Source organism: Bombina bombina, chromosome 1 (genome assembly GCF_027579735.1).
Source record: "Bombina bombina isolate aBomBom1 chromosome 1, aBomBom1.pri, whole genome shotgun sequence".
In the NCBI taxonomy this organism is placed as follows: domain Eukaryota; kingdom Metazoa; phylum Chordata; class Amphibia; order Anura; family Bombinatoridae; genus Bombina; species Bombina bombina.
In genome coordinates this window covers 995,845,339-995,864,210 of record NC_069499.1, presented here as the reverse complement: position 1 = coordinate 995,864,210, position 18,872 = coordinate 995,845,339, and the positions used below count along the sequence as shown (strand labels likewise).

At 37.2% G+C, this 18,872-nt stretch overlaps 1 protein-coding gene across 7 annotated transcripts in view; it reads left to right on the top strand.

Annotated features, from left to right (window-relative positions):
* Positions 1-18,872, top strand: part of RALGAPB (Ral GTPase activating protein non-catalytic subunit beta) — an 843,236-nt gene that overhangs the window by 498,351 nt on the left and 326,013 nt on the right. For all 7 annotated transcript variants that reach the window (XM_053712501.1, XM_053712446.1, XM_053712384.1 and 4 more), the window contains 3 exons: positions 9,691-9,873; positions 10,667-10,821; positions 11,651-11,838. In XM_053712501.1, the coding sequence (XP_053568476.1) occupies positions 9,691-9,873; positions 10,667-10,821; positions 11,651-11,838 (526 nt within the window). The remainder of the gene's footprint in view (positions 1-9,690; positions 9,874-10,666; positions 10,822-11,650; positions 11,839-18,872) is intronic.

Below are 18,872 nucleotides of genomic sequence, written 5' to 3'. Positions count from 1 at the left end.
CGACTTGGTCTTCGCTTCATACTTTTTCCAAATTCTACAAATTTGATACTTTTGCTTCTTCGGAGGCTATTTTTGGGAGAAAGGTTTTACAGGCAATGATACCTTCCGTTTAAGTACCTGCCTTGTCCCTCCCTTCATCCGTGTACTTTAGCTTTGGTATTGGTATCCCACAAGTAATGGATGATCCGTGGACTGGATACACCTTGCAAGAGAAAACATAATTTATGCTTACCTGATAAATGTATTTCTCTTGTGGTGTATCCAGTCCACGGCCCACCCTGTCATTTTAAGGCAGGTCAAAATTTTAGATTAAACTACAGTCACCACTGCACCCTATGGTTTCTCCTTTCTCGGCTTGTTTCGGTCGAATGACTGGATATGACAGTTAGGGGAGGAGCAATATAGCAGCTCTGCTGTGGGTGTCCTCTTGCAACTTCCTGTTGGGAAGGAGAATATCCCACAAGTAATGGATGATCCGTGGACTGGATACACCACAAGAGAAATAAATTTATCAGGTAAGCATCAATTATGTTTTCTTTTGTGGGTAATACCAACTCTGCCATGATAATTGAAAGGCTCAAAAATATTTTACGCAGAATAGATCCAAAAATCTGTGATTCTGCTATTAATGAACTTAACTCAGATAAAGATGGTTTATTATTTGGAGATGCCTTTCTCAAGGATCTCAATCAATACACGAATACTTTCTCAACCCTTAACAAGGTTAAAACTACTTTGAGGAGTGGGGCGGAGCCAACTGCTGAACAAACAAGACGCATTTACCGGAGCTCTTACAGCTAATTCACATTATATTGAAAATATAGTGGCAATTTTCAGAAAACCCAGAGAGAAAAGGTCCCTACTATATGACAATTAATGCTGGGACCATTATTTTGATAGATTGAGCAATTTATTATATTGCAACTGCGATTACTTTCACGGATGAGAACCAGTTTGCATAAAATGGCGGCTGAGCTCCACGCATTGCTAATGTATGGGTGTTTGGACTATGCTCAAACCCACTAATTAAGCCGGTTTATAAGGAAATCTCTACACTGCTAATTTACACGCAACAGAGAATGACACCAGAAGAAAAGAATTATTACTGGTCTATCCAGGCAGCCCTAAAGAACTTGGAAGCCCGAATGTCAGCTTTATTTGCTAGTATATCAGCCGCCATCAAGACCAGCATGTCTCACGATGATGTCCCGATGAGGGGAGAGATGGAGCATGTACAGAAGCCGCCTAGCACAGATTAATACAATTCTCCAGAGGAGCGGACCCTAGCTACCACGGGGTAACTGAAATCCAGCTTCCTTGATGCGGGTGAGAACTCCCTGCTACGCAGCGATGGATCGGCTACAGGGGAAACAGCTTACTCCTCGACGCAACAAGCCAGGCACCTGACCACTCTGAGTAAGATCCCTGCAGGAACTACACGGGAGAGCACTCCCTCTGAGATAATGAACCGAAGAGAGATTGGGACATCAGCTCACAACATAACGCTCAGCATTTCCCTCCATAAGCTGCAAAGGGCCAGGACACCCATACCGGATGGGAGGCTGGAACAGCTACTTTGGGACACTGCAGGCCTTTGCTTTTCTGGACCGCTGAAGCGGTCGATCTTCCACACTCTGCCACCGAGGCTTTTTGCTGCTCCTGAGTGTTATTGTGGTCACTACATTGAGAGGCAACAGTCTGGTAATACTGTCCTACTTGAAATAACTGTGGGGCACTTCATAACACTACTAAGTCAGAGCAGTATTCATGGATCCCACCACGCATTGGGGAGTCCTCTATCCTTTGTAGCATTCCTATACCTCAGTGTTGCTGGAACTTATTGCTTGCTGAGGAGAGGTGTAGGTTAACTTCGCTCCTACAGAGGACATTACACTACGGGGTATCTTGTTACCCACTGTCTTTGTCTCCTGATTCTTAATAGACGCTATGCAGTTATGTTCCCTTAATACAGGGATAATGATTACTTTATACATATTCACTGGGGGTTATCTGTATATCTATCCCTTGTAGAACCTTATAACTAACATATGTATACCTTACAAAGATTACCTTTTGTTAGAGTAATGACACACATTCTTAAATCCCTCCTGTTTCTAGTATTAGTATGTACATCCACATTCTCCCCACAGTTATATATAGTTTAATAGCCCAAAACTAAGTTACTTATCTCACTCTAAACAGAAGTCCTAGACTGTTCTGTCCCTTTTTCTTAGGTTTAATATTCATTTCCCTTGTCAAGCAAACTTTGGGAGCTACTTGTGTGTTTTTTTTGTTTTTTGTTCTATCCCACCATACATAAAGCTGAGTGGGTTTAGAACACTGAGGCATATGCTATAATTATACACATAGAGGATTCTGTTTGTATGGTATGTACTATATGCGTCTGTACGCCAAGTAGTTGGGCTGTTTCACTTTTATCCTTACTCCTTTTTGTTTTTCAAGGTCCAGCCTTATATAGCCAGAGTATACATTTCAGACAAAGTAACACTGATAGAGTTTGCGGCATAGGGTACTAGTTTTCACGTTCAGACTTGTCATAGAGGTCCCTTAGAAGTATATGGGTATAATATATTATATTGTGCCTTACTTATGCTCTTATATCTTTATTATCCTACCTTTTTTAAATAATGTCACTAAGGCCACAGCGTGACTGATATAACTAACAGTTAGCCTGGTGAATATGCTAGCAATCACATTACAAGCTGACTGACGTGCCTTGCTAATGTTTACTTTTGTATAGGTCAGCTCCAGCTCATCCTATCTTATAAAAATTCCTACTACAAGATCAATGCAATATGTACATATATTTTACTACTACATAGTGCTCGTGGCAAAATGCTATATCGTGTGTTGATTATATAGTGCCCACATACTGGGCGCCACCTAATAATTTATATAATATTTATTGTTTCATTTAAACTAATTCTTTGCAGAATAGTTTCTTTTACATCTATGCTATTATCCTAAGATGAGCAACAAACCTATGCATTAGGGAAATATATTTTATCCCATAACTCTAGCTAATACTATCATGTCTTCTTGGTTATATCTTACAATAGTCTATTGCTACTTACTGTATTTGCATGTTTAAATATGCTTCATCGCTCCTTCTGCCTGAGTACTAAGGTCTAGCTAAACCGGCTTACATCTATTTTAATATATGTTATCTTATCCTAACTACACTAGCCCCTAGTCCTGAACTGTATACATAAGCTTGATACCCACAATTTATTTACCCATTTTAATACTAACTGTTCCAACTCAGGAGCTTAAATTCCATACTGTTCTGAACAGAATTATATTCCCTTTGCTCTAGACTAGGACTATAGTTAAATGTATTTTGAATGCCATCATACGAACACCTGTTACAATTTCATCACCATGCTAGACCCCCTAGCCTTACATAGCTTGCCTCTCGAGTACTCCTGCAGCCCCCAGTAGTGAATCGAGCATTAAAACTTCTCCCTTCTATCTATGTAAGAGACTAGCAACCAGTTTCTACTTCCATTCCTCAATATTTGAAATATAGCCATCTTTAAATTTGTTTCCTTATCTTTGCTATATTTTTAGTGTCTGGTTTAATGTCCTGGATGAATCCATGACACATAACTTAAGTTAGTTCCAATATAACTTACTAACAGACATAAATCAGTTTTTTTATAGTATATATCCTGTTGCTACCCTAAATGTTTAAACCTATCTTTGATGTTGAGTGTGTTTGTACTTGGTTGAAAAACACGCTACTTAAATATCTCCAAACAATACTTTACAGTTAGAGAGCCTGCATTAGTTCTACTGTGGTCTCTCAATACATGTTATAAAGGTTACGGCTGGGCTGTGTTAACTGGGAAAGCACGGCTCAGCATATCAGATAAATTAATGATCTTAGTTTGGATATACATGTAGTAACTAATAGTATACATGGTGTTGGAGATATCTGACTATGTGGGTGCTTTATTTGTCTCTGTTTTTCATATACTTAGTTATCCCCCCCCCCTGTTTGTATCCTTCTTAGGAAACTTTCCTTATTTTTACATACAAAGCTTAAATTTACTCACGATGTGATTAGAGGATAATTATACTTTGTAGTGCATATTAAAGATTTGTGTTCTCAGGGTATTTATGAATCTGACATACTAACTGGCTCCGCCCTCCATCCCCCCTATTATATTTTGAGCGGCTCTCGCCCGCTGCATGCCCCTTCCCCATAAAACAATAGAGCTACCTCCTCCCTAGCCTTACCCTTATCTGAATAGATACCTTACTCTTCTTCTTATATAGCTGGGAGAGGACCATTCTTGCTTATATTATATTTATAATACTCTATAACAAAACTGAAGTCTCTTTATGAGAGAGCCCACATTTTATAGTAACGTTTGAGATATTGGAATGCATTACTTTGCTAATTATGCTGTGTATACATTGATCTGTAAACATTTTGGGGCATACCCTATATCCTGTATTTGTTTATGACTTCAATAAAAATCATTTAAAAAAAAAAAAAAAACTACTTTGAGGAAATCTTTTAATACAAATAATTTCTCTGACAGGGCCGGGAAAGGCAGAGGCCGCTTCCCCGGCCGTTCCTCTTTTGTGTCCAGGCCTCAATTTCAACAATCCAATTATCCATACTACTACCAACAACATAGATATCCACAAGAACCTTTTCAACAAACTCCCTTCTTTCCTTCCCGAGCCAGACCATGGCAACAAAGAGTTTTTCGCTCCAGACCAAGATATCGCCCTTCTACAGGTAACTCCTTTTTCTTCTCTACCCCTCCTTTCTTCCCCATACAAAGTTGGAGGAAGATTAGCCCTTTATTGACCACAATTGGAATCTAATCACCTCAGATAAATGGGTTCTTCAAGCAATTCGGGGGGTTTGGATAGATTTTATCTCTCCTCCAATTCAATTCAAAAAACAAAATCTCATTTATTTTTCAGAAACAGACAAAATTCTGGTTCAGGAAGAGATAAAAAATTTATATCTAAAAGAAGCTATTGCTCTAAGCCTAAATCCCCATCAAGCTTATGTCAGCAACATCTTTCTGGTAAAAAAGAAAAACAATCAATTCAGACCAGTCATCAATTTAAGATCCCTAAACGCTTTCGTTGTTTACAATCATTTCAAAATGGAAGGCATTCATCTCCTCAGAGATTGCCTTCTAGACAACGATTGGCTGGTCCGTCTAGATCTCTCCGATGCTTAACTTACAGTCCCTATAGCCCAAGAGCATTGGAAATTCCTGACATTCTTTTTGGAAGACCAAGTTTGGAATTTCACATCCCTGCCATTTGGCCTGTCTTCTGCCCCTTGGATATTTACAAAGATTCTAAAACCTGTAGCTTCATGGCTCCGCCTTCGGGGATTCCCCTAATTATTTATTTGGACGACATCCTTCTGATGAACCAGAATTTTCTATCTCTTCAACAACAATTACTGATGAATAGAAAGTACACTAGTGTGGCGCTTACCGTTCCTGCAGGGGTTATGGTCCGTCTCTGAGCAGCGTTACTTTGGCGTGTCTGTATGTAGTATCCGTGCTACTCCTCCATGCAGCCAGCAATGTTTGTTCCGGAAGTAGGGAGCCCAGCCGTCACGCCTCTGTCAAAGGCACAATAGTGATTCAGAGTATGCAAAAGTTTGTTGCGGCTGCAGGGCTACAAACCTACTTAATCCACAAGGAAAAATGGAGGGCAGTACAAAAGGTTATTAAAAGTAAAAAGGCTTTATTCAGAATAACACTTAAAAGCAAAAAAGAGCCATGGCTCTAACAAAAGCTTACACTGACAGAAAAGGGGTAACAGTGCAGCACAGCAGACATTTTTCGTGTGTCTTAGCACACTTGTTCACTGCTATGTTGTTGCTGCCACTGCTACTCCTATTTAAAGGAACAACACTCTTCAATTAAAAGCAAAAAGTTAACCCCTTAATGTCATATTATATTTAGAGTATACCGTACAATTACTGATGACTTTAGACCTTCTGAAGAATTTATGTTTCCTTGTAAACAAAGAAAAATCATTTCTAATCCCCACTCAATCTTTAACTTTTCTGGGATTCCTTATAGATACTACAACAGCCACCTTAAGTCTTCCCTTAGACAAAATAAAAAATAGGCAAGGAGGCAAATGGTCTCCTGGAGAAAAAGAACTTCATATAAATTGTCTAGAACTTTTAGCAGGTTCTTTTGCGGTCAAGAGTTTCGTAAAGACTCCGCTTCCTACTTCTATTCTTCAGATTGGACAATATTTCCGCGGTTCGTTATTTGAATCGTCTCGGGGGTACCAAATCAAGAAATCTGTCCAATATTACCAAAGATTTCATTCATCTTTGTTTAGACAGGAATATTTCTGTTAAAGCAGAATTCATTTCAGGTCTCTCAAATTCGGCGGCAGACTGGGGCTCCCGTTTCCTCAGAGATTCCAGCGATTAGATGTTGAACAGAAGATTTTTTTCTGTCAATTCAATCTCTTTGCGGTCCCTTTTGTATAGACCTATTTTCGTCTCGTCTCAACTTTCAACTTCCTCGATTTTTAAGTTGGCGTCCAGACCCCGACGCATTAGCCATAGATGCATTTCTCCAACTATGGCTGTCTCTCGGAGCTTATGCCTTCCCCCGATTCTCTCTGATTGCTCAAACAATATCGATTGTTCGCAGGAATTTTCTTTCACTGGTTTTGATAACCCCTCTTTGGCCAACTTAAGCATGGTATCCTTCCCTTCTCGAGGTGTCTTTCAAGTTTCCCCTTCTTATTCCCGTCTGTCAAGATCTCCTTCTAGATCCCGACGGCAATCCCCACAATCTTGTGATCAATCAATCCCTCAAGTTGATAGCGTGGACGATTACGGGGAGGTCAGAAATCTCTTCGGCCTTTCGGAAGGAGCTAGAGACTTCATTCGTGAATCATGGGCCCCGGGTGCCCACAAATGTTATTTTTCCGCATGGTCCAGATGGTCTTGCTGGTGCGTACAAAGAAATCTGGACCCTGTTTCAACTTCTTTAACTAATATTCTAAACTTTTTGTCCCACATTTTTGATCTCGGTTTAGCTTGTAGATCTATAAATGCTTCTAGATCTGCCATTTCTGCTAAACACAATCCTATAAACAATTCTCCTGTAGGTAAACATCCTTTGGTTTGTTGCCTTCTTAAAGCCATAAGAATTAAAATACCTCCTATTCCTAAGTACAATAATTTTTGGGATGTAGATTTAATTTTATCTCTTTTTAAATCTTGGCCCTCTAATGAATTTTTGTCTCTTAAACAGATTTCTGCCAAACTGGCTACTCTTCTTTGTTTAATTTCTTTTAGGAGAATTTCTGATGTTTGGGCTTTAGATTTTAACTCTAAATGTTTTTCTCCTGAAGGTGTTACCTTTTTAATATCTCGCAGAACTAAAACAATGTCTTCCTCTATTTTTTATCCTTACCTTCCTTCTGAACCTTTCCTATGTGTTGTTTCATGTCTGAAGGAGTATGAATGTCGAACTTCCTCTTTTAGCTCTTCTTCGTCTAATCAACTTTTATTATCATTTATTCCTCCTCATAACCCTGTCTCTTCTACTTCTATAGCAAGGTGGGTTAAATGGGTAATATCAGAAGCTGGCATTGATTTGTTTTTTTCTGCCCATTCGGTTAGAGGATCAGTGGCTTCTAAAGCCTTTTTAAAATCAGCTCCTTTACAAGACATTTTGAAGGCTGCTGACTGGTCCTCTGATTCCGTCTTTAAACATTTCTATTTTAAACCCATTCAACATGCCTCGCTTAATTTGTTTCCTTAATTTGTGTTTTATTATCATTGCTTTAAACTAGCAAAAATATGAAGTCTCTGGTCTTGTAATAAAATTTCGATTATCCTAGCTTTGTGAAGGAATAATCTAGATTTTATTAAAGACACAGAGACAAATATTTTCCCTCCACTTGTCTTTCCCTCCCCTATGTATTATTAATGTTATTTTATATATCCTAGCTACCATCTGATAAATCTTCTATAATCAAATTCGGATTTACTTCTTCTATCAACTCTGCACCTACTATCAAGAAAAAATGGATTGAAAGGTTGTCTTATTCGTTTTCAGCATCTGATAATGCTTCGTGTCAAGTTGTATCCAGATTCCTCTTACATCCTTTGGTTCCTGTTCATCTGTACATTCTTCATTGGACTTTTCGGACTTTGTTGTTGTATTGCAAAGTTTTTTCTTTTGAGCATCAAACAAGAAAGATGAGGTTGGAGTGCTCAGTGGTCAGTTTATGGTGACTATGATTATTCTGATTGGTCACTTTATACCTGGTTCTCTACCTTAACCTTGTCATTGGCTAACTATATATGGTCTCTTTTTTTCTCTGTTGTTTTAATGTTATGTTAACTTGTATTACTTTTAAAGCTGCAGTTGAGTAGTAATGGAAAGTATAAGCAAAAATATTTGTCTCTGTGTCTTTAATAAAATCTAGATTATTCCTTCACATAGCTAGGATAATCAGAATTTTGCATGATGTGTGAATAATGAATACTGTTGGATATCTTTTTGGATTCCTCTGGTTTCTTCAGGATGGTTTGGAGAAAGTTTTGTCAACTAGCTAATTTAAGAGTCAAATTTCTACTCTATCTTCTCTGTATCTCAAGAAGATTGCCAACTTCCTGATAATCAGGGCTTTTATTTAGAAGCTGATGACTCAAAACTTGTTGTTCGCTCAGCTACTCCTCCTTGGAGTCTTAGTTTAGGTTAGCAGGTGTCTGAGCTTTCTGCTTTGTCATGTAAGGCTTCTTTACTGATCTTTCATTAGTATAAAGTTATTTTCAGAACCAGCTATTATCTTCCTAATATGGTATCCACAGAAAGGTGTACTAGGTAATGGGGAAGTCTCCCTTCCATGACAGCTGTGGCTAATTCTGTAAGGCACCTACTTGGACTTTGTTACAAACACTTGCCAAATTCCCCAATTTTCATGTTTCCTGCCAAAGGCTGTATCAGCAGAGTTGTAAAGTACTGTTGACTGCTGTCCCTGATTAGTAAAACACCTGCTTACCTTTATTATTCTGCCCTACTTCATGGTGGTCTTGTGGACTTCACTTCTTGAGTATTGGGTCACTAATGTGGGCTGTCAATCTCTTATGAAATAAAAAAAAGAAAATGAATACTTACCTGATAAATTAATTTATTTCATGATAGTGATAATCCACAAGCCCTGTCCTACTTCTTATACAAACAACTGGCAGCAGGACTTGTTTTTGCACTTCATTGGACCCTTTGGTCTTTCCTGTATTCCTGGTCTCTTGTCTAGTTGTCCATATATATATATATATATATATATATATATATATATATATATATATATATATATATATATATATATATATATATATATATATATATATATATATATATATATATATATATATAAAAAAAATAAAGTATAACGGGATTACTAAAAGTATGGGATGGAGGAACGCTGATAATGTAGGCGGGAGGTTGCCTCCTCCAGGTAAACAGAAAATATAATGCCACATTTGATCTGGTGGACTCTCAACATCATGAGTAATGTCAAGTAAGCATAAGTTTTTTTGTTTTGTTTTGTTTTTTTGTGCACATAAGATCCAGTGTATCTATATTGCCTTAACTTGCTGCCCACATGCAACTTTTACTTTTCACTTTTGTTTTTTTACAGGTTAAGGTGGGCATTGAGTCTTCAGATAGAAAGAGAGCTGTGAGCTCTGTTTGCACATATATTGTCTATCAGTGCTCACGACCAGCTCCACATCACTCCCGCGATCTGCACTCCATGATCGTGGCTGCCTTCCAGTGCCTGTGTGTCTGGCTCACTGAGCATCCAGACATGTTAAATGAAAAGGTAGTTATTGCCCTAAGCATCAGTCTATCTGTCTCATCACCCTGTTAAAGATGCATTGTTCTTGTTTTTTCTTTCATTTATGATAGAGCAGTATTTAAACATGTTGAAATGTTGAATGCGATGTAAAAAGCTGTTTAAGTTTAAATTAATACCGTAGTATAAGTTTGGTATTTGTGGATTTGCTGTTAGGTATTTCCTGTTAAAGGGGCACAAAACTGATTTTTTTTTTCTTTCATGATTCACAGCATACAGTTTTAAGCAACTCTCTAATTTACTTAAATTATCAAATTGTCTTTGTTCGCTTGGTCTCTCTTGTTGAATAGCAGAGACTTAAGCACAGGCATTGGCTTTTAATTAATCTAAATGTGCCCCAACGTTATTTTGCCAAGGAGCCATTTGAAATAATCACACCTTTTTATCTCCCCCCCAACTAGATATCTTCAGGGAATGCACCATTTATTAGAAAGTTACTACATCACAAATCGTGCATTGCCTCGTTGGTCCCTTATTTTTAGTAGTGCTTGAAAGTTAAAGAGCTATATTTTTTGTTATAATTGTTCTTGTTTTACTTGTGTGTGTGTATACAGAATATGTGCATACTCCATTTCCTTATGTTTTATTATTATTTATTAAACAAAACAAAATAAATCTCGACAATTTTGTTCCCTAACTTTGTTTCTGTTTTCATTTTTTTTAAGAGGTTGGGATGTAGGTTGTGCCAAACTTTTAAAAACTTTGAATGTGTTTTTTCAGTATTTTATACTCTGTCACATAAAGGTTTCAAATTCTCTAGGACTGTCTGAAGGAGGTATTGGAGATTGTAGAGCTAGGTATATCTGGAAGCAAGTCTAAGAACCCTGAACAGCAAGAGGTGCGCTACAAAGGTGACAAGGAGCACAATCCAGCCTCCATGAGAGTGAAGGATGCTGCAGAAGCCACATTAACATGGTATGAGATTAATCAAAGTCTAAACACATTGTGCAAGCAATCTACTGGTGTTGGCAGAGATTCCAGTTGAGCCACGTTCAATTTTATGCAATATATGCAGCTGCCTAGGGGTTGACATACTTAGAGATAAACTTGCAGCTTTGTAATTTACTACTTCTACATTCAATATGCTGCATAATTAGCTGCCTAGCACATACTGGAACAGAGACTGGATAGTTTATAGTTTTTGTTATTAAACAGGAGTATACTTGTAGTTAACTCATACCCATTGTGTGTCTAAAAACATTTAAATTAAAGGCATGTGAGCCCCTAAATAGCCTCTACCAAGGGGAAATTATAGGGACATATGTACTACTTTTATCTAATTTGCTTCATTCGCTTAGTATCCTTCGTAGAAAATCATATATGTAAGCTTAGGATCAATAATGAATAGCTATGGGATAAGTGCTGATAGGTAGCTGCACATACGTTTCTCTTGTCATTGGCTTATCCTATATGTTCAGCTATCTCCCAGTAGTACATTACTGATTCTTCAGCAAAGGATACCAGGGGAATTAAACAAATTTGGTAATAGAAGTAAATTGGAAAGATGTTTAGAATTGAATTTGCTTTCTGAATAATAAAATAAAATTTAAGGTTTAGGTAAATTTCTGAGCATTGTTCTCACATACCATAGAGTCTCACAATAAACAGAGAACAGTATAACACAAGAGATAAGGTGCTACTGAATTATATGAAAGTAACAGTATTGGATCATTTATTGCCAGCCTGTGGTAGTAAAGCTATTAACCATTGTTGTGTTTCTTTTCTTTTCTTAATATCCCTTTAGTATCATGCAGTTGCTTGGGGCATTCCCCCCTCCCAGTGGCTCTGCTTCCCCTTGCAGCTTAGTGAATGAGACAACGTTGATTACTTTCTCACGTCTACCTACTGTAAGCAAGTACAGCTTCCGATACTTCGTCCTTGATAATAGCGTAATTCTGGCCATGTTGGAGCAACCTCTAGGGAACGAGCAGAGTAAGAATACCAGGGTTTTTTTTGTATAAACTGTGGAGAGAGCAGGCTTTGATTGTAAAGGGGTGTCTGCATCTAGCTCTGCAACCCATGTGTAGTGACCTAGAAAAGGTGAAAAGAGGCTTGAAATCGCTTTCTGCTTAAATGTATTTTTCATTATTTTTAATGGTGGACTGAAACCAGCAACTTCTTTGGATACATCCGTGAGACATGAAAGTCAGAATACAAAAATAAAAAAGTAATGATTTGTGCACTTCTTGAAAGCTTTCCAACTTAGTTTCATTATTAAATTTACTTTACTCTTTTATTTATCCTTTAGTTGAACAGTATACCTAAATAGTCTCAGCAGCACGCAAGTGTCAAGCACTATATGGCTACATTGTTTGACAATGTATGTAACAATATTATACATAGTGCACAAGATATTTGCACACTTCTGAGTTTTACTTTTCACAATTAAATATAATTAGAAATTAACACTTTATATAACATATATGTATCACAATACAGTATACTTGTGAGAGATGGGTATAGCGCAATCACCTCTACTTGCTATCAATAGTCCCAACACTGAATATAAAAAAAAAAAGAAAGTTAAAATAAAATTGGGCCAGGGTACCAGGAGGAGTACTATGGTTAATTCATAAAGGAATTCTCACATCAAGTATTGAAACAGCAAACATTCCTGTTCACTTAGTCATCCTGCCTGCAAACTGCTGGGATCCAACCCAGACAGCCAATTTCTAGCTTATTCCCTAATTCTGAATAGCAATCAAAAGCATTCGTCCATGTGCTTTGTATCAAAATATATGTTCTTTATTGACATAAAGCCACAGTATAACCACAATACAATCCTAGTATATGTTGCCAATATCCTTACATATCCTTATGTTGTCATCATGTATCAAATATTGCTATTGGCTAAGATCCACTAATGATATTATATTGCAGCATTACTAAGTATCATGTTATCACACAAACAAGCACATTGATCTTGGCGACCCCTTCTGGCCCCGCCCACTAATAAGTTTCGGTGTGTACGTGACTTCGTCAGAATTAGGGAACAAGCTACAAATTGGCTGACTGAGTTAAATCCCAGCAGTTCGCAGACAGGAGGACGCCTTTGAGCGCCCAGGAATGCTTGCTGTTTAAATACTTGATGTGTAGATTCCTTTATGAATTAACCATAGTACTCTTTCAGGTACTCTGGCCCAATTTTATTTTAACTTTCTTTCTTTTTTTTTTCAGTGTTGGGACTATTGATAGCAAGTAGAGGTGGTTGTGATATACCCATCTCTCACAAGTCTCAACTATAGTATACTGTATTATGTTGCATATATGTTAAATAAAGTGTTATTTTTTTAAAGGAACAGTCAACACCAGAATTTTTGTTGTTTAAAAAGATTGATCATCCCTTTATTACCCATTCCCCAGTTTTGCATAACCAACACAGTTATAATTATACACATTTTACCTCAGTGATTACCTTGTATCTATGCCTCTGAAAACTGCCCCCTTGTTTCAGTTCTTTTGACAGACTTGCATTTTAGCCAATCAGTGTTCACTCCAGGGTAACTTCACGTGCATGAGCTCAATGTTATCTGTATGAAACACGTGAACTAATGCCCTCTAGTGGTCAAAATGCATTCAGATTAGAGGCAGTCTTCAAGGTCTAAGAAATTAGCATATGAACTTACCTAGGTTTAGCTTTCTACTAAGAATACCAAGAGAACAAAGCAAAATTGGTGATCAAAGTAATTTGGAAAGTTGTTTAAAATGTCATGCCCTATTTGAATCATGAAAGTTTATTTTGGACTTGACTGTCCCTTTAATTATATTTAATTGTTATATAGTGTTTAATTCAGCACTGGGCTTTGAAGCCCCCAATCCCTTAATATAGATAATAATTTTTACAAAGAATACCAAAATAAAACATTAATTTCATAAAAGGAGTAAATTGGAAAGTTTTTTTAAAAATTGTGTGCCTTATTTGAACAATGAAAGTTTTTATTTTTTATTTTGTCATTCAACTTCAGGTACATATCACATTGTTTGTAGCTCAGTTTTCACTGTAGTTAAACCCATCCCCAAAAGAAGGGGAAGACAAAAAAAGTTATGTAAAGACATGGTTTGTAACCTATATATTACAGTGGTTCATTTAAAAATATTGTCTGTTAATGGTACATTAAAAAGAAAAAATACATACTCTACACACTCTATTTAAAATGTAACACTCCATTATTTTTCTTTCATACAAGTGTTGAGAGTCCACTATCCATTACTCCTATGAATTATTGTTCCTTGCCACTAGGAGACAGATTCCCAAACCCCAATAGCTCTATAAAAGCCCTCCCACCTCGCTGGTAAACTAGTCTTGTCTTTGCCTCCGCTGGAGGAAGGTGAAGAATGAAGATTTGTATGTGATTCTTCAATGAGAGGGGTTCTCAGACTGAGTTGAGGCCCATTTTAGTGTTTGTCAGGGGAATGTATATGGAGTATGGATAGTGTCTCATTTTTTACCTCATGGGAAATTTAGTCATAAGCCTTCTACAGGTGTTGCAGGGACCTGTCTCTTGCCTCCTCCTGCTGGGTCTTTAGTATACTCTTATTCCATATCCTCTGCTGTTATGTTTTAGCACTGGTTTGGCTTTCTACAGGTTTTTCCCAGTAGCCGAGTGTCTTTTGATAATATATATATATATATATATATATATATATATATATATATATATATATATATATAACAAAAAGAGGACAGGAAAAAGATGCAAGATGTAGAAAAGGCAATACCCTGAGAAGAGATGGCTATTCCACCACAGATTATCAGTTGCAGGATAAAAAAAGCAGCTCAAACCCGTATAAAGGAAATGTGAGATTAAACCTTTCCACAATCCTTAGAAGTATATAAATCAAGAGAACATTAAGGGTTAAATAGCGCTTAACCGAAGTCTGAATTCTGAATTTATATATTCACGCTAATATGTGGAAAATGAATTGGTATCAATAAATTAAAACACTATATATATATATATATATTTATATATGTGTGTGTGTGTATATATATATATATATATATATATATATATATATATATATATATAGAGTGTGTATACATGGTATATAAAATCAAGTCCAAGGTAAAAAAAAATCCAACTATTTAGAATTGGACCTGGAAGTATGGTAAATTGCCGTGTGATTCCCAAGGCTATAAATGTATAAAGCAGAAAAACCACAATAGTGTTATACTGTAAAACGCACCAGTTTTATTATAATACGTTTCTCTAAATAACCTTAGGACGTGATAACCACAGTGGATTTCTTTCATGTAATTGTCAAGAGTCCATGAGCTAGTGACGTCTGGGATATACAATCCTACCAGGAGGGGCAAAGTTTCCCAAACCTCAAAATGCCTATAAATACACCCCTCACCACACCCACAATTCAGTTTTACAAACTTTGCCTCCTTTGGAGGTGGTGAAGTAAGTTTATGCTAAGATTTCTACGTTGATATGCGCTTCTCAGCTTTTTTGAAGCCCGATTCCTCTCGGAGTACAGTGAATGTCAGAGGGATGTGAAGGGAGTATCACCTATTGAATGCAATGGTCTTCCTAACGGGGATCTATTGCATAGGTTCTCTGTTATCGGTTGTAGAGATTCATCTCCTACCTTCCTTTTCAGATCGACAATATACTCTCATATTCCATTACCTCTACTGATAACTGTTTCAGTACTTGTTTGGCTATCTGCTATATGTGGATGGGTGTCTTTTGGTAAGTATGTTTCATTTACTTAAGACACTCTCAGCTATGGTTTGGCACTTTATTTAAAGTTCTAAATATATGTATTGTACTTATATTTGCCATGATTCAGGTTTCAGTATATTTCCTTTTTTTTTTTTGCAGACTGTCAGTTTAATTTCTGGGAAATGCATTTTTTTAAGAATTTTTTTTTTCTTACATGGGGTTTAGTCTTTTTCAAATTGACTCTTTCTCCTACATTGGTGTGTCCGGTCCACGGCTTCATCCTTACTTGTGGGATATTCTCATTCCCTACAGGAAGTGGCAAAGAGAGCACACAGCAAAGTTGTCCATATAGCCCCCCTCTAGCTCCGCCCCCCAGTCATTCTCTTTGCCGCTCTGTACAAGTAGCATCTCCACGGGGGTGGTAAAGAGTATGTGGTGTTAATTGTAGTTTTTTATTTCTTCTATCAAGAGTTTGTTATTTTAAAATAGTGCCGGTTTGTACTATTTACTCTACAACAGAAAGTGATGAAGATTTCTGTTAAAAGAGGAGTATGATTTTAGCACCAGTAACTAAAATCCATTGCTGTTCCCACGCAGGACTGTTGAAACCAGAGAACTTCAGTTGGGGGGAACAGTTTGCAGGCTTATCTGCTTCAGGTATGATCAGTCACTTTTCTAACAAGACCAAGTAATGCTAGAAGACTGTCAGTTTTCCCTTATGGGATAGGTAAGCCATTTTCTTAGACTCAGTAACAGAATTAAGGCTTATAACTTGGGCTCTATGCTGGTTGACACTATTGTGGGCTAAGTCGTTTGATTTTTAACATGTTTATGTGACATTTGGAGTGTTTTTCAAACTTTGAAACACTTTTGGGGAATTTTATTTGCGCCTGGCAGCCGTTTGGACACTTAATCTTGTCAGAAAGGCCCCTTCACTCTGGAATGCAGAGGGAGGAGGCCTCATTTTCGCGCCTCAGTTGCGCAGTTACTTTCTTTCATGTAATTAGCAAGAGTCCATGAGCTAGTGACGTATGGGATATACATTCCTACCAGGAGGGGCAAAGTTTCCCAAACCTCAAAATGCCTACAAATACACCCCTCACCACACCCACAAATCAGTTTTACAAACTTTGCCTCCTATGGAGGTGGTGAAGTAAGTTTGTGCTAGATTCTACGTTGATATGCGCTCTGCAGCAGGTTGGAGCCCGGTTTTCCTCTCAGCGTGCAGTGAATGTCAGAGGGATGTGAGGAGAGTATTGCCTATTTGAATGCAGTGATCTCCTTCTACGGGGTCTATTTCATAGGTTCTCTGTTATCGGTCGTAGAGATTCATCTCTTACCTCCCTTTTCAGATCGACGATATACTCTTATATATATACCATTACCTCTGCTGATTTTCGTTTCAGTACTGGTTTGGCTTTCTACAAACATGTAGATGAGTGTCCTGGGGTAAGTAAGTCTTATTTTCTGTGACACTCTAAGCTATGGTTGGGCACTTTTTTAATAAAGTTCTAAATATATGTATTCAAACATTTATTTGCCTTGACTCAGGATGTTCAACATTCCTTATTTTCAGACAGTCAGTTTCATATTTGGGAAAATGCACTTGAATCAATTATTTTTCTTACCTTAAAAATTTGACTTTTTTCCCTGTGGGCTGTTAGGCTCGCGGGGGGCTAAAAATGCTTCATTTTATTGCGTCATTTTTGGCGCGGATTTTTTTGGCGCAAAAAATCTTTCTGTTTCCGGCGTCATACGTGTCGCCGGAAGTTACGTCATTTTTTGACGTTCTTTTGCGCCAAAAATGTCGGCGTTCCGGACGTGGCGTCATTTTGGCGCCAAATAATGTGGGCGTCTTATTTGGCGCTAAAAAAATATGGGCGTCGCTTTTGTCTCAACATTATTTTAGTCTCATTTTTCTTTGCTTCTGGTTGCTAGAAGCTTGTTCCTTGGCATTTTTTCCCATTCCTGAAACTGTCATTTAAGGAATTTGATCAATTTTGCTTTACATGTTGTTTTTTCTCTTACATATTGCAAGATGTCTCACGTTGCATCTGAGTCAGAAGATACTTCAGGAAAATCGTTGTCTGGTGCTGGAACTACCAAAGCTAAGTGTATCTGCTGTAAACGTTTGGTAGCTGTTCCTCCAGCTGTTGTTTGTACTAATTGTCATGACAAACTTGTTAATGCAGATAATATTTCCTTTAGTAATGTACCATTACCTGTTGCAGTTCCATCAACATCTAATGTTCAGAATGTTCCTGATAACATGAGATTTTGTTTCTGAATCCATCAAGAAGGCTATGTCTGTTATTCCTCCTTCTAGTAAACATAAAAAATCTTTTAAAACTTCTCTTTATACAGATGAATTTTTAAATGAACATCATTCTGATTCTAATGACTCTTCTGGTTCAGAGGATTCTGTCTCAGAGGTTGATGCTGATAAATCTTCATATTTATTTAAAATGGAATTTATTCGTTCTTTACTTAAAGAAGTACTAATTGCTTTAGAAATTGAGGATTCTGGTCCTCTTGATACTAAATCTAAACGTTTAGATAAGGTCTTTAAATCTCCTGTGGTTATTCCAGAAGTTTTTCCTGTTCCTGGTGCTATTTCTGAAGTAATTTCCAGAGAATGGAATAATTTGGGTAATTCATTTACTCCTTCTAAACGTTTTAAGCAATTATATCCTGTGCCGTCTGACAGATTAGAATTTTGGGACAAAATCCCTAAAGTTGATGGGGCTATTTCTACCCTTGCTAAACGTACTACTATTCCTACGTCAGATGGTACTTCGTTTAAAGATCCTTTAGATAGGAAAATTGAATCCTTTCTAAGAAAAGCTTATCTGTGTTCAGGTAATCTTCTTAGACCTGCTATATCATTGCCTGATGTTGCTGCAGCTTCTACTTTTTGGTTGGAAACTTTAGCGCAACAAGTAACAGATCATGATTCTCATAATATTATTATTCTTCTTCAACATGCTAATAATTTTATCTGTGATGCCATTTTTGATATTATCAGAGTTGATGTCAGGTTTATGTCTCTAGCTATTTTAGCTAGAAGAGCTTTATGGCTTAAAACTTGGAATGCTGATATGTCTTCTAAATCGACTCTACTTTCCATTTCTTTCCAGGGTAACAAATTATTTGGTTCTCAGTTGGATTCTATTATCTCAACTGTTACTGGTGGGAAAGGAACTTTTTTACCACAGGATAAAAAATCTAAAGGTAAAAACAGGGCTAATAATCGTTTTCGTTCCTTTCGTTTCAACAAAGAACAAAAACCTGATC